Here is a 14207-nt window from a genome sequence, read left to right as displayed (position 1 = left end):
CAGAAGGCGAAAAACTGCGGCTGCCGGCTAAGCTCCTCCTCCTCCTCTCGGCCGTCGTCGTAGCCGTGATGCTGGTGTAGCTGGCGATACGACGACGCAGGTCGTCTTTTTCTTTTCTCCAAACGGCTGTGAGAAATGGATGCGCGGCTGACTGGTATCTTCTCTCTATTCGTCTGTCGGTCTGTCCCGCAGTTTAACGAAGACGAGACAGGGGCCCATGAACTGTGTCTGTCGTCTACCGTGGAAACAGAATAACCACAGAACACTCTTTCACCTACTCACGGACGTACAAATGTAGACACATCTAAAGAGCTGCTTTCACAAATAAACAGACGAACACGCGCACGTCGGAACAAATTACCGAGATTTTCTCCACGGTTCGAGCATCGTCGTAAAACGAATAATATCAGATCGAGAACGAGCTTCGGTGGATGAAATTCATGAAACGCTCGTATAAGATGAGCGGGAAACACGGAATAAGCCTCGAAGGATCCGAGCCGTACGGAGCCGTCTCTGCCCGACAGCATGCCGGGATTCGCGGCCAAAACTCATAAAGCCAATCGATGGGATGATTCGAATTCAAGGGACCTTGCGGATGGCTCGGAACAATTATTATTATCCGTCCATCTAATTCGTCGAGATTTTATTCCGCGGATGTCCATGAGAGAGCCGGGAAGCTCCAAAGTTCTAATGCAAACAAATCCAGAACACTGCCAGGAGAGAGAACACGAAGAACGTGAGCGAAGACAGTGGCTGTGGGGATCGGGAAAGCGCAGGAACCAGTTTTGCTTTCCCTCATCAGTCTTATCTCGACACAGGCGACAATTGGCTGCTATCTCCTCTACATATCAGCGCGACTGAATTTCTTAACGACCACAAGGTGCCGAGCGTCCGCTCCGCGCACCTCTGGGTACTCGCTTCATTCGATTACATGGTCGGATCGGGATCTTTAATTCTCTTATTCAACGCCTAGTCTTGAAGAAGCGGACCAAGAGGTGGATTATGCGTTCACATTGTTGAGCGCGCTGGCACAGAAAATTGTAGTTTTGCACATGGGAAATTTACCGCCGACTCATTTGCGAGAAGAGCTCAGGGAAGGGTCAGGAAGAATGTTCCAGAAGTACCTACTCTGAGAGCTAGTCTCATTCGACGAGTACCATGTCTGAGAGACATTTGTTGATGAATGGGGAAGCAGTCATGTGAGGACAAGCAAAAGATCTCGCTGTCTACCCGAATCCGAGCATGCTGATCTCTGAGAGTTGACAGCATGTGGGAACATGTTCATCGCTACAAAGTTCTACCTCTTAGAACGATGCCGCTAGTTTCCACACATTCAATTTGTCCAGAGTGTTCATATTCACAGTCTGTGACTCCTGATCGGCACTCGAGCTCAGAAGAGAAGGTGCGCCTTTTCTGAACTTGAGACCCGTCTAGTTTCCGCCAGAGATCCGTTTGTCCATCAAGGAAGATCTTTGTGTCTGTATCGAACCAATAAGCCGAGACAGTCGAGTCTTCTTCTCATTCTCCGAAGCTCTATTCTGTGCTGTCTCAGGTCCGAATGATGAAAGATCTGATTTTCGTATTCCGTGCTCGACGTGAGTTCATTCTCGGTTTCGGGAATGATTCTCCGGAGGTGGGAAGTCCTCACTAAGGGAACTCACTCGACCGGTGCAGAACGACTGCTCGTACAAAACGCTGCGGTCATCCGCGAATGCCAGAGTCAATGAATGCGGTCTCAGACAAGCATGTGGTGCGCGAATGACGCACCTCGAGAGCTAAAGAAGTCACGAGGACGAAAGAGGAGACACTTCGAGTAGGAGAAAGAATGGGAGACAAGAAACGTTTTCTCGCACCGAACGCCCACCCGTTCGTGGGTTGTTTGAACAAGGTTCACTCGGATCAGCGGGATACCAAGACCCTCTTCGTCTTGTTTCCTCTCTCGACGGCATCGTTTCTCATCCCTCCTTCAGTCCATGGTCTTCTGCATTCGTCCAGCCCGACGTCCACTTGAGCGCCCTCACTCGTTCGCCCTGTGATCGACGTCAACGAGCTCTTCGGAGAAATCCGTGAAATGAAAGATTCTTTAGAGTCCTCCCCGGACGGCTCTCACGAAGATGTCGTGCGTATCGAATTCCACTTACACGAAAGTATATCATTCCGACGGAAAAGTGAAAAGTGCCCAAATGAGACGGTGTGACGGGTACGGACAGCGGAAGTCCAGAACGTCTAACGATCCCATAATGTCATCCGCCCCGAGCCCGGACTTTGATGAAGGAAATCGGCAGAGCTTGTGGAAGAAGAGCACCATGTTCGTCAGGGACGACGAAAAATTCCGAGAGACAGCGATCAGCCTGCTAGTCGGGGAACTTCTAAGGGCTCGCTCTTCCCAGGGGCTCGCGGTGCAGACCGGCAACCCAGACCGATGTTCTGATGTGTCATCTGACACTTCCATCGTTTTTTCTTTATCCCAGTATCTGCCCTACTCCCCAGACTAGCACTTGAGAGGCGCCAAGCGCTGGAGAACCTGCTCCTATCATTTTGGGTCGCAGTTTATGCCTGAGATCGTCTCTCAGGTAAGTAATCATGTTTGTGATGACGAGCTCGGTTCGGTCTGGTCAGGAGTCGGGGGCTTGGAATTCACGCGCAGTCGAGGTCGTCATAAATGGATATTCGGAAGCCGTGTGACTCCCGAAGGCCGTTCATCCGAAGGTTCGACCCGCGGGAGAAGTCTCTGGCGATGCATTTGATATCATCCTCTCGGAGTAGTCGGGAGTTCCGTTACACGACTCAATGTGATCCGAATCTTTCGTAATCCAGTCGCCTGATTCGATCCGATGGAGTGGGTCGGAGTCTTGTTTCACAATAAAACGTCGAGTCCTTGTTATTCATTTTGTGGAATTCCGGGGCAATGATGAGATTCTTCCTCGAATACCGTTCCACTGAAAGGGAATGCGATCTTTACGAAACGACTGGAATTTTCCGGGGAGCCTACGCGGTCGATTACGTTTTTTTTGTAATCCTTTCCGGAAGCTTCCGAGAACATCTCCCGCGTGAGTCTGCGATGGAAGCTCGTGCGGTTGTTCCTTACAATCACTGGCGAATTCACCACGGATTTCACGCAACTTCCATCGCAGACGCTATTCTGCCGATGTCGTCCTTGATAAACGCAGTCCTGAAGCCGTTTTCCCAGGCTACCACCACTCAGACGTTTCAGAGGACGTCGGAATCGACGTCAACGCCAACAAACACTAAAACAACGACTTGTCATGGGTTCATGGGTAGAAACAATCTCTGTTTGTCGTAAATCTAGGCTTTATCTCAAGCTCTCCGACAACTTCGTTTGACTTGTCAGTAGCAGCAGAAACGACCGAGGAGATTAGCAGAAACTTTTTCACGGACTGGTTCTCCGATAGTCCGACGGTTTCGACAGCACTGCCACTTCACGCTGTAAAGGGGCCGGCCGGTCCTATTTCCATTTCATAAGATTTTCGCGTCGTCGAAGATCTCGACTTCTCCTTCCGCTCCAGGCTCGAGCCATTTCATCAACGGTTTGGCGGGAAAACGATATTCTCGGAGATAATCGCGCGTTCAGCTTTCTCTGTAGGATTCGTACACGACCCGAGCTCTTGAATGTTTCTGTTTGCTGGCGAATCGCTTGAGTGTAGCTCGGCTCCCCTCAACTGCGCCAGAACGAAACTAAATAGAGTGATGTACGACTGGCCCAAATATCGTTATTATTGCTCACGGCTGCTCATCACAAGCGGAGGGTCGTAGAGCCAAGAGAAATATCTACCAGTCAATTGGAAGCACGACAGCAAACGAGCACGAACCGAGCAAGGGAGACAATGAAATATTTGACGGAGTTCATCTTAATTAACGAGCGTCGTCTCTGCCTCTGCAAATTAGTTTTGAGACTTATCAAGAACGATGTCCGTCTGTCTATCGACTCGTGGGAACTCGACATCTGGGGAGCGCTCATCTCTGGTAAGGACCGATTGAGCAAATGATCCTTTTATTCAGCTTTGTTTTGGAAACATCTAATCGAGACAAAAATGAAACTCGGGAAAAACACCGGTTCAAGACGAGGGGATGATGATGATGAACTTGCGACATCTCTAGACGGAATAAGCACTACCGATGATTATCCCGAGGATAGCGGAGCAGAAATGAGGATGAAAGATGAAGCTGGTAGTTGTCGAAAAAGGAGCTCCGAGAGCCTCTCAAATCTCAAGAGCACTTAGACCAGCTCACTTCATCTCAAGATGTACCTGGCCGAGGCGAGAGTGTACGCTAGAGCCTTGTGAGTTCCTTGGGCGTATTCGAATAGCGGAGCGACACCAAGCTCGAGGAGCTATCGAGCGGAGCTCACGTCACAGCGCGCCATGCCGTCTCGCTAGTTTGGAAATTCGGATCATGGACGCGACGGTCTCGTGGCTCGTTGCATGTTTTCTTCCTGAACGCGGGAATCCTTCTTCGATGATCGTTTCTCCGCCTCCGTGCCGGCAGACCCGCGGCAAGGTGTTTGCTATCGACCTGAGCCTCCTGTTCGGCAAAGCTTGGGTAGAATGTTTTATCTCGACACTGACTCTCGGTGGGAAGTTTTTTGATGGGGAGCGGATGTGGAACCCGCGATGAGATCGGTGCCAATAAACGCGAACACTATCAGCTCGGTGTCGAAGTGGAGAAGAGCAACCCCTTGGAGGAGGACATCCCATGCTTGACCGAGTAAAATCCCGAGGAAGAAGTCGGATAAAATCACGAAGTCATTGGGAGAATGTGCGACGTCATTCACCTCCTCACAAAGAACTTCCACACGGACCATCAAATGCTGTTCCTCATCGCCCACTCGGACCTCGAACAGCCGTGGGGCGCCGGGCTTCAAGCGAGCTAGGGAGTCGCCACAATGGGCACGGAATTGGACGATGTCCCTCCTTGGTCCGAGAATGGAATCGGATCGACTAATCTCTTGGAGGCTGACCACTGTTGCCCCGATCATATGGAGTTTGCGCGATTCGAAACAATCCAACAAGTTCGCTTCGATTTTGAATCTATACTTCGGACGGTGGTCGCTCGCGATCCCAGAATCATTGTTGACGACAAAGTCGTTTCCGGAAATGAGAATCTGATCTGTTTTGAAGAGATGCGATCGAGGCGTTCTCAATAGCAGAGGCACCGATATGTCCCCCTGCACTTCTTTTGCAAGGCTCAATTTTACACTCGGGAGCGTCGACACCCTGATCTGACCGAGCGAGAGACGGAGTACGGGTAGGAGGAAAAAAAGACGAATGAGAGCGGGGAGATAACCCATACAGCACCTCAGGGAACACCCCACCGAACACCCACGTTTCACGCCGGATGTCTCGTACAGGGCAGGCCCAGAGCTCAGTCAAGCCCGCATGAAATATGGCCTTGCCAATATACTCCGCGCTTGCCCCGACTTCGCTAACAGGGCCGATAGGGCAGAAGATAATATGTTTTAACTTGAGAGCTTGGGAAGGAAGTCCGACTGGAATGAATAATCGCTAATTCAACCTCTCCTTCTTTTCTCTGCAGGTCTCAGAATCGAGCTATTCTACGTCAAAGAAGGTTCCATCAATGACTACGCTCTACGGTTCCCTGTTCCGGTGCCAGCCGATACGCACCAAGTTGTCTTCACCTGGCAGAACACTCGACCGCAGGTGCCCTTGAGTTATCGTTTGGAGACCAGTGTTGATGATTTAGACGCCATGCATCTGCCTAAAGTAGACATTCCAACACGAGGTGAGCCGAGTTCTTAGGATTTTCGCGAGAACAGAGTCCAATGGAGTATCGGACAGATGGTGCTCAGGGAGCTGCTGAAGCTCGAAGTTCCATCCTTTGTGTCTTTCAGGCTCTCTACCGACTTCCGTCCAAGATTTCTCGGCGAAACTCTCCTGCACGGGCAAGAAAACTGCGGAAGTCCGGATCACGATAATCATCAGCGTTTCCAACACCGAATCTTTCGATGAGAGCAGTAGCACAGTTGTGAAAATTTACCGGAAGAAAGTTTGTTTCAAAAGTGAGTAGAGACTTTCCGAGTTCCTCGAGCGGGACAGCACCACACGTCATCGCAATATGAATAAAACCGCCCTAGTGATTATTGGGCCCCCACACCCATGTGTGGTCGGAATCATATGGTCGAATATTGTCCTGGAATTGAGCCAAATCGTTTCGCGGCGTTCGGAAAATTACATAATCGCTTCTCTGCAGGTGACCATGTCGTGGATACAACGACAACGACCGAATCTCCGACCGATATCCCGGAAGATGAGGATCTCCAAGACGAGGACGATGCTGAGGAAACGTACATAGACGACAACAGTTTACATGCAGAACAAATTCGCAAGCAGTCCGTCAACTCGACTATGACCATAGGTCGGGAGATCCTACCTTATAGATCCACCTTATTTCTCGCTCTACAGCTCATATGTCGATTTTTCGAAAATGTTTCCGATTACGAGGGTCCTGATCCTGGAGCTCGCGGGACCCATGCTCGACACGTATCATATAATTAAAATTTTGCGTATTTCCATGCAGATTCGGTTCACGTGGATCACGGACCGATGCTACTGGCTGTGGGCGGCGTTGCATTTCTCGTCGCCGCAGCATTCATGACCCTCAGCGCCTTCTGTTACCTGAAGAACAAAAAACTTCGTCAAGCACAAGCGAATATAATTACGCAAGCCGGTGCAGACAAATACTTCCAAGAATGGACCACGGCGAGTTCAACTATCAAGACCCATGCAGGAGAATATGGAATAATCACGTCTTCGAATCTCGAACCTCTGCACGGTCAACGCATTATACGCGTCGGGAGTCCAGTCGCCTCCACTGTGGCTTCGTATTCGTCGTTCAGAAAAGCCAGCCCCCCGCTGGCGCCTAGTCCGATGCCCTTTATCAATTATTACAATACGTTGCACTCGTCTCAAGGCATCAACAGTTCGCTGGGACAGTATTCGACAATAAACGACACGTCGAGTAGTTCTCTGCTCTCGGAGCAAATCGCCGAACTCGCCGTCGACCCTCGATGCTTCACGTTTGTGAAACTCCTGAACGAAGGCGCTTTCGGCCGAGTCTATCACGCTCTGCTGAACGAGGGCTCAACTTCCGCAGCGGTTTCGACGTCGGTGATGGTGAAAACCGTCACGGAACAAGCGAGTGTGTGCCAGACGCAACTCTTTCTCCAAGAGGGAATGATGCTCTTCGGTATGGACCACGCCAACATCCTACCGGTCGTGCGGAGCTGTATCGATACCCCGACGGGACAGCCCGTCCTCATGTACCCATTCATGAGTGAAGGAAACCTGAAGCAGTTCCTGCGGCGCAGCAAATTTTCGCAAACGGAATGCGGACATCACTGTTTGACGACGCGGGATCTCGTCGATATGGGAGTGCAAATTGCTGAAGGGATCAAGTTCCTGCACCGGAGGTTCTTTCTGCACAAAGACATTGCGACGAGGAACTGCGTGTGAGTACACCGAAAATTCCCTCGATCGAAAGATATACGCCTTGCTGGACATCTGACCCGCGATAGAGAGAAGGATTCGATTCTCTGTGATGACAGGAAGCATTTCGATTGCAGGGTGGACGATCGCTTGCACGTGAAGATCACCGACAACGCGTTGTCCCGGGATATATTTCCGGACGATTATGATTGTCTGGGAGACAATGAGAACCGCCCAGTCAAATGGATGGCGATCGAGTCCCTGCAGAACCGAGAGTTTACCTTCGCTTCGGACCTGTGGATGTTCGGGGTCGCTTTGTGGGAACTCGTGACCTTCGGGCAGCAGCCCTATCCCGAGATCGACCCCTTCGATATGGGTGTCTGTCTTACGAGCGGATACAGACTAGCTCAGCCGACCAACTGTCCCGACGAGCTGTGAGTACCTATTCCGCTACGCTCTAACGAAAAAACGGGCGAGAGAACTCGAACCCGGGAAATCGTTACCCATTGAGTTCATACCTCCAGGAAAATTCATGCACTTGCATGCAGCCTCGGATGGTAGAGTTTTCAACGCGAAAATCTTTTTCAGATACGAAGTCATGGAAAGATGCTGGAGCACCTCTCCCGGAGAACGGCTGACGCTCCCGCAGATCCTCCGAACGTTAGCATCATTCTACAATCATCTAGATAGTTATATTTGAAAGAGAAAGCTGAATCCCGGATACACGGAGCTGAAAATCCGGCAGAGTTACCCGGGGAAGAACTCGAATGTTCTTCGCCCTTTAGCATTCGGAAAATGACAGCGCTGATAGGCTCCCATTATGAAGAAGCTCAGCTCGCGAATGCATCTAGTCAAAAGTTCCACGCGGAACCCAGGTCAACAACGATAGCTGCTGTTTTTGGGACCTGAAGACCATCCGAGACTCTTGTGATCTAACTAGAAAGATGAACTGCGGTGTGAGAGAAGATTTGTTTCGATGTTCGTTTTCACAATCGCCGCTGTTATCTTCGAGGCAACGCGGTGGGCTGTCGCCGACCTGCTTGTGTGACATTCCTGATCTATGTGGGAGAAATCCTTTTTTCTGACTGAGAATACTCGAATCCGATTTCTGACTTTCTTCTTGTGTGCCATGTTTTTCGGATTACGCTGATTACGCCTGAACGGTAGTTGGCAGACGGCTCACCGTGTTGTTCTGATTGTCTCTGTCAGTTGTGTAAATAGGTGTGTATAGTCGCATGCGGATGATGGAAAAATCATTCGATATTGAATTGGATACAACTACGATCCGATCCGAGCGTGTCGGGGAATAATTTTTCGAACGCCCGATTGTTTAATAAAAAATGAACGCTTACGCTGAGTACGGTGAGAAAATTCATCTCTGGAGCTTCAACTCATCCTTGATATTGATCCGTCCCCATGCAGCGAGGAAACTTGAGAACGCTAGTCTACGGATATTTGGCGGATAATAATAATGGGTCGTCTTCAGCAGCCGATCGACTACAAACGTTTAGCGCATCGGAAGCTACTGCTGCCATTATCAATTACAATGTCGAAAACTCCTCATGAACTCAGCCTACGGAATGTATCTCACGAACGAGTCGAATTCTTAAGTACCTGATGAAACACGTGCCGCCTTGCATTGATCAATCCATATGATTTATTTCCCAAGAGGAGCTCCGATCAGCTCTCTGGAAATGCACCCGAGCTGTCCGCAGCTCCGGCGGTATGCTGATCGAAAGGCTAGCGAATCCCTCTTCTTGCATAGCGTCTGCTAGTCTCAGACAGATCCTATTGCCTCGAGTGTGTCGCTCGGAATCTCTGGCATGGGCTCCTGTAGGCATACCCCAGGCTCGGGTCGAGGTCTAATCCGGTCCTGGTGTGCGGCCAGATGAACAGCTCGGGGCGAATCACCAGTGTTTATGGTGGGCGAAGCTCGACGAAGAAACTCCGTTGTGGGATACGTCTTTCCCAGAATGCAAGCCAGAGAAACCAGGTCTGGCGGAGTAGATGTGCATCGGATCAAGCCCACCTAGGATTCGTGTGAAACGCAGGATTCGAACGATTTTCTGATTTGATTCGGAGAAAAACAATCGGAACAACTCATTCATGATTCGTGGCTCACCAGCCAAGTCTCCAGGGTCTGCGTGATCTGTTGACACCGTGCGAGCGTATATTTTGTTGCTGTTCATATCCTTGACGAGCATGGGCATTAGCAAAGGCTTTTTATCATCTAAGAAGTCTTCGACGCCGCTCTGGACCGGCACAATCTGATTTGATGTCGATGCCATCGAGAGACGCTCTCTGGCATGTCGTTTGCATTTGTATCGATGATTCTGGAACCATATTTTCACCTGCAGCGTCATCAACATCATATTATTCAGCCGTCAATCCTATGAGGGATTTCCTACGAATATTTGTTCCGCTTCTGAGTGAGCGTTTCTCATTCTGCTCGGCTCCTCAATTACCTGCGTAGGCGTCAGGTGGATAAGATTCGCAAGCTGCTCTCTCTCCTGAGCAGACAGGTATCGCTGCTGCCGAAATCGCCGCTCCAGTTCGATCACCTGCGGATTCACGGATAATTGACTCTCCTTTTCTTTGGGTACGGACGGACACGCTGCTGTTCCCTCGGAGCTCACCACCTAACTCGGGTTCATCTCATCGCCTAAGGTACACGAACCTGGGCTTGGCTGAAGAGGACCCGGCGTTTTCGTTGCCGCGTGCCCGATGAGGCGCTCACGGTGGAGATATTGGACGAACCGCTCGACACTGAACGGGAGCAGACTGAAACATCGAGAAAGATCGGAAGGCTTGAGAATAAGAATCTATGAGCTACCCGATTGGAAACTTCTTCAGAACTCACGTGCCATCCTTTGATCGGGAGAAGTCGGCGAGGAGCACGACGTTGGAGGCGTTCCATAAAAAAGATTGTATCCTGTACCGCCGGCTAGGATCGCTGACAGCTGACGCGGATACTTCCGGACGCCTGGAAGTGGATGTGAAGGGTCAACTCGAGTGATTCCGATGAAGCTCCCGATGAGCTGAAGATTTCTCTCTCCGATTCACTGCGGTTCCGCCTATGGGTAGCCGCAGGGATGGAAGAAACACACGAACATAGGACTCCTGGGCTCCCCTTGTTTCCGCCCTTGATCCTGGGAACGCCTTCCCGAAATACTTCCTCCTAATCGACGGCACCACCATCTACGGAGGGTTGGACTGACTGTCCTACCGCGCAGAGTCGAGTTCAACTTCCTTTCCGACCCTAATGTCGCGACAGATATGAAGCGAATCTTCGGAGGTGGATCAATGACATTCGGACCCGACAGAGGAATTCTCTCACCAGATGCTGAATATATTTCTAAAGTTGGAGGGAACTGTCCATTCGGGTGAATCATCGAAGGCAGCTGGCAACCGAGTTCTCTATCGACTGAAAAATAGAATCGGAAGTCTCAATCAGACCGCATAGAACATATTGGGTTTCTTAACACATAGGCAAGGTTTGGGGGCGGAGTCCTCACTATTTGGCTCGGAATGTTAAAGGCAAAAGTGGGCTGGACTGTATCGCTCAGATGCATCCCCACGAGCATGCATCTATCTTTGTCGAAGAATCTCCGTGGGACGTTCGTGAGGTGGCGTCCGATCAACCAGTTCCAGAAATAATATGAGGACATATTGCTTCCTTGGAAAGCTGATGACATAGAGGAATCCGGAGGGTCCGTCGAGATGGGTAGAGGTCCAGTAGTTCTACTCACCATTATTTGAAGTGACATTACAGTTCGTACTGGCAAAGAGCATTCTGTCAGAGTTGCTCTAGCTGCGTCTAAGCACGCCGCCGCTTCTCGACACCGATGCGCTCTCGCACTCACTCAACTCGTGAGGTAGTCGAGTCGGTGCTCTCGTCACGATGGACTCGAGATGAAAATGCTCCGTGGATCAAAAACCTACCGAAAAGTGGTCCTTCTATCACGAGAGCCTAATCTGGAGCCCCGCCCTAGCGTACGTGCTCGTTACGTTCACGCTGTACGTCGAGGGAGGGGCGAAGAGACTATTTCGACCAATCAGCGCGACCGAGTTGCGAAACGCGACCGAACTCAGAGCAGGAAAAAAACTTGAGAATCCATCGTTGCAACAACGCGAAACACTCGTCGGTAGACTCCGCCTTCCGGACGTGTCCGCGAATGATTCTCGATTGTTTTCAAACTCCACTTACGACTCTAATTCCTCCGAAGTGAGACGGGAGAGGTGCGATCACCCACGATTCAAGAGAGGCTTTTCAAACGAGGGTTTAAGCACGTCGGCTCGCTAGCGATAACCTTTCAAAAGGCTGATGGTCTAAGATACGTTGCGTCTCCTCGATGTCTAGTTTCTTAGGAACACGAGATCAGGATATCATTTCACGCTCGTCAGCCTACTACGGTTTCGTCATTCGTCCGGACTTTACGATATTCTCCACATTCTTCCTTCCGGTTCCACCTTATTGATCACAATCAGCGGCTCAGATTCCCCGATGAGCCAATTTTTACCTTGTCGGGCTGTATATATCTTTGTTGCAGAGGGTCTTCATAAACTTCTCTCGGATTTCGCAATCGTCGAATGTTTCATTTTATTACACAAAAATCGAGCGGATTCGCCAGGATGAGAAGATAATCGATTGTCATCTCGATACCCTAAGGGAGGATACTTCTCGTCCCTCAGAAACTGGTATCCTCGGCACTCAATGTGATTCCCGTGATCCTCACGGCTGTTTCTTGACAGGTTCCATGACGACGGCGTCCGGCTGGATGAATCAAAGAAAACGATAACAAAGCAGACTGTAGGAGTACTCGTCCGTTGCATAATTCACAAGCTCCTCATACCTTGAAGAGCGGGGATCGAGTTGAAGGGCTGTAGGTCCTCCACTTCTGCCATGAATTAGTGAATCCCGATGTGACGGGGAGCACGGTGGAGGGAACAAACTTGATCGTCGACCGCCGAAGCCCGGTCGGTCTTCGGGTGGTCACTGTTTTTTCTGCGACTGCCGGAGGGCTTATGCAACGCCCATTTTGACAGATGCCTGTTGAGCGTGAGAGGTTGTCACTGAAGAGGATTATTCAGGGAGACTCCGCGTCATCCTCAGAGACCTCAAGAGCATTTCTTAGAACTAGCCTTGTTCGTTCTCGACGTTGGTTTTACAGAGAGTCTGATCCGGTAAGCGAAGAAGCTTACTGTCCGAAGATGGCCCACAGAGCACCTGATGAAAGATTCCTCAACATGACGTCACTCGGAACTAGCTGACTATACGCCCTGCGATCGTTTGTGTCATGCCACCTGCCCATTTTCCCTTGAGTGATGGCCATTGATTTCGGAAAACTAATCTCTGGACTCGGATGTCTCAGGAGCAATCCTGACTGGAGACACTCACTTGACAGTCTCCGTCGTCGATGGGCGACAGTACGAAACGTGCTCTGTCGTTGCACGCGTCGTATCGAGCCGTAAATCTCTGATCCTGGTAGGAACGTTCCGAGCTCACGACTTGCGCCAGGAAAAGAAAACTGCAGACGATAAACAGCGCGAAATCCCCGGACTTGAGCGTCATTGACACCATCGCTGCGCGTGTAATGTGGAAAATTTCGCAACTCGTCGCCTGGACTAATAACGAGTCTCGCACTGTTTTTCGGAGAGGATATCTGAAAATGGCCGTGTGGGCTGAGCGAGGGCGGAGACGGTGAAACATTCTTGTTGGAAACGTCTACGTCTACCCTCGGGAGAGTCCGGCTGGAACCACAATTATTGGTCCGCAGCTACTTCCGGCTATACCGGAAGAGTTCCAGTGCTTAGCGGAAACTTTACCGGTTCGAGCTGCTCGGAGGGTCGGGGGAGAGCTCCTATCGAAGATGTTTCCGGCAGAAGACCTTCGCTTAACCCAGTCCTTGGACGGCTCAAATTTTTGCGAGTTCCTCGTCCCTCGATTGATCGGAGCCTCGGGAATCGATCTCGCTACCCTCGCTATTGAGGCGTGAACGGAGACTGGTCGCGAAAACCTCTTTGTATATATCGTGACCCGCGTGTCGGAGACAACTGGAATATTGTCACTCCAAGGAGGCTCGGCTGGGCATTCTTCGGAAAATCGCGACAGACCCGCGTTCCTCCCTTGAGTTTTGATCACATTCCGAGGCAAAGACCTGAACATTTTTCCCATATCTGTACGTGAGCCCAAAGCGTATCCGGATCGGAGGAGATCCCTACCGCCGGGTGACTTTTTCCCCGATGATGATTATACACCACTGTCCGGAGGATCTTTAAAATTTTCGGAATGAGGGACTCACCGAGATTTCTGAGTTTGTGACCCATTCTCTACAGAAGACTGGCACTACAGAGGATTGGGAAGAAGGAAAACAAAAATTCGCCACCATCTAAAACGATTCTCTGTTTATTTTCGGAGATTCCCTTCCACTTTGACTGGGCACTCTTCGCGCTGTACAAGATATGTACACCACTCATTGAGTCATTAGTTGCAAAATAAACGGCTGGACTCCAACAATCAATAATAACCAAGGATGAATGCAAGGCAAGATTAGAAATCTATAACAGTATGTGTACCGAACGAAATATCAATTTATCCCCTTCGCCATCGGCCACACGTTTTTTGAAGGAGGTCCGAGACAATAATTTCAGTTCTTCTCATGTCCGATGATTTAGCTAGGACTGCCTGACGGCGGTCGTAAATAAGATCAAACATTTTCGATATCCACCCTGGAGGGAACATCT

At 50.3% G+C, this 14207-nt stretch overlaps 3 protein-coding genes across 3 annotated transcripts; 1 reads left to right on the top strand and 2 right to left on the bottom strand.

The window, feature by feature from the left end:
• Positions 1–3845: 3845 nt before the first annotated feature.
• Positions 3846–8163, top strand: LOC100903284 (tyrosine-protein kinase RYK). Its single transcript, XM_003746562.1, has 7 exons — positions 3846–3984; positions 5554–5760; positions 5870–6037; positions 6229–6393; positions 6556–7486; positions 7601–7897; positions 8052–8163. Exons 1-7 carry the CDS (start codon positions 3846–3848, stop codon positions 8161–8163), a joined length of 2019 nt encoding a protein of 672 aa, XP_003746610.1.
• A 1207-nt stretch (positions 8164–9370) lies between these two features.
• Positions 9371–11255, bottom strand: LOC100903139 (homeobox protein XENK-2-like). The gene is made up of 6 exons (XM_029112388.1): positions 11213–11255; positions 10324–10446; positions 10141–10244; positions 9929–10024; positions 9586–9814; positions 9371–9492 (listed from the first exon to the last, which is right to left on the bottom strand). Exons 1-6 carry the CDS (start codon positions 11253–11255, stop codon positions 9371–9373), a joined length of 717 nt encoding a protein of 238 aa, XP_028968221.1.
• Positions 11256–12038: 783 nt separating this feature from the next.
• On the bottom strand, positions 12039–13055 carry LOC100901559 (uncharacterized). The gene is made up of 4 exons (XM_003746471.1): positions 12862–13055; positions 12606–12690; positions 12317–12513; positions 12039–12237 (listed from the first exon to the last, which is right to left on the bottom strand). The coding sequence occupies exons 1-4, from the start codon at positions 13042–13044 to the stop codon at positions 12196–12198; spliced, it is 507 nt and encodes a 168-aa protein (XP_003746519.1). The 5' UTR covers positions 13045–13055; the 3' UTR covers positions 12039–12195.
• Positions 13056–14207: the final 1152 nt, after the last annotated feature.

Source organism: Galendromus occidentalis, unplaced genomic scaffold (genome assembly GCF_000255335.2).
Source record: "Galendromus occidentalis unplaced genomic scaffold, Mocc_1.1 scf7180000077497, whole genome shotgun sequence".
Classification (NCBI taxonomy): domain Eukaryota; kingdom Metazoa; phylum Arthropoda; class Arachnida; order Mesostigmata; family Phytoseiidae; genus Galendromus; species Galendromus occidentalis.
The sequence above is the reverse complement of the archived record's forward strand: the minus strand, read 5'-3'. Positions and strand labels throughout refer to the sequence as shown.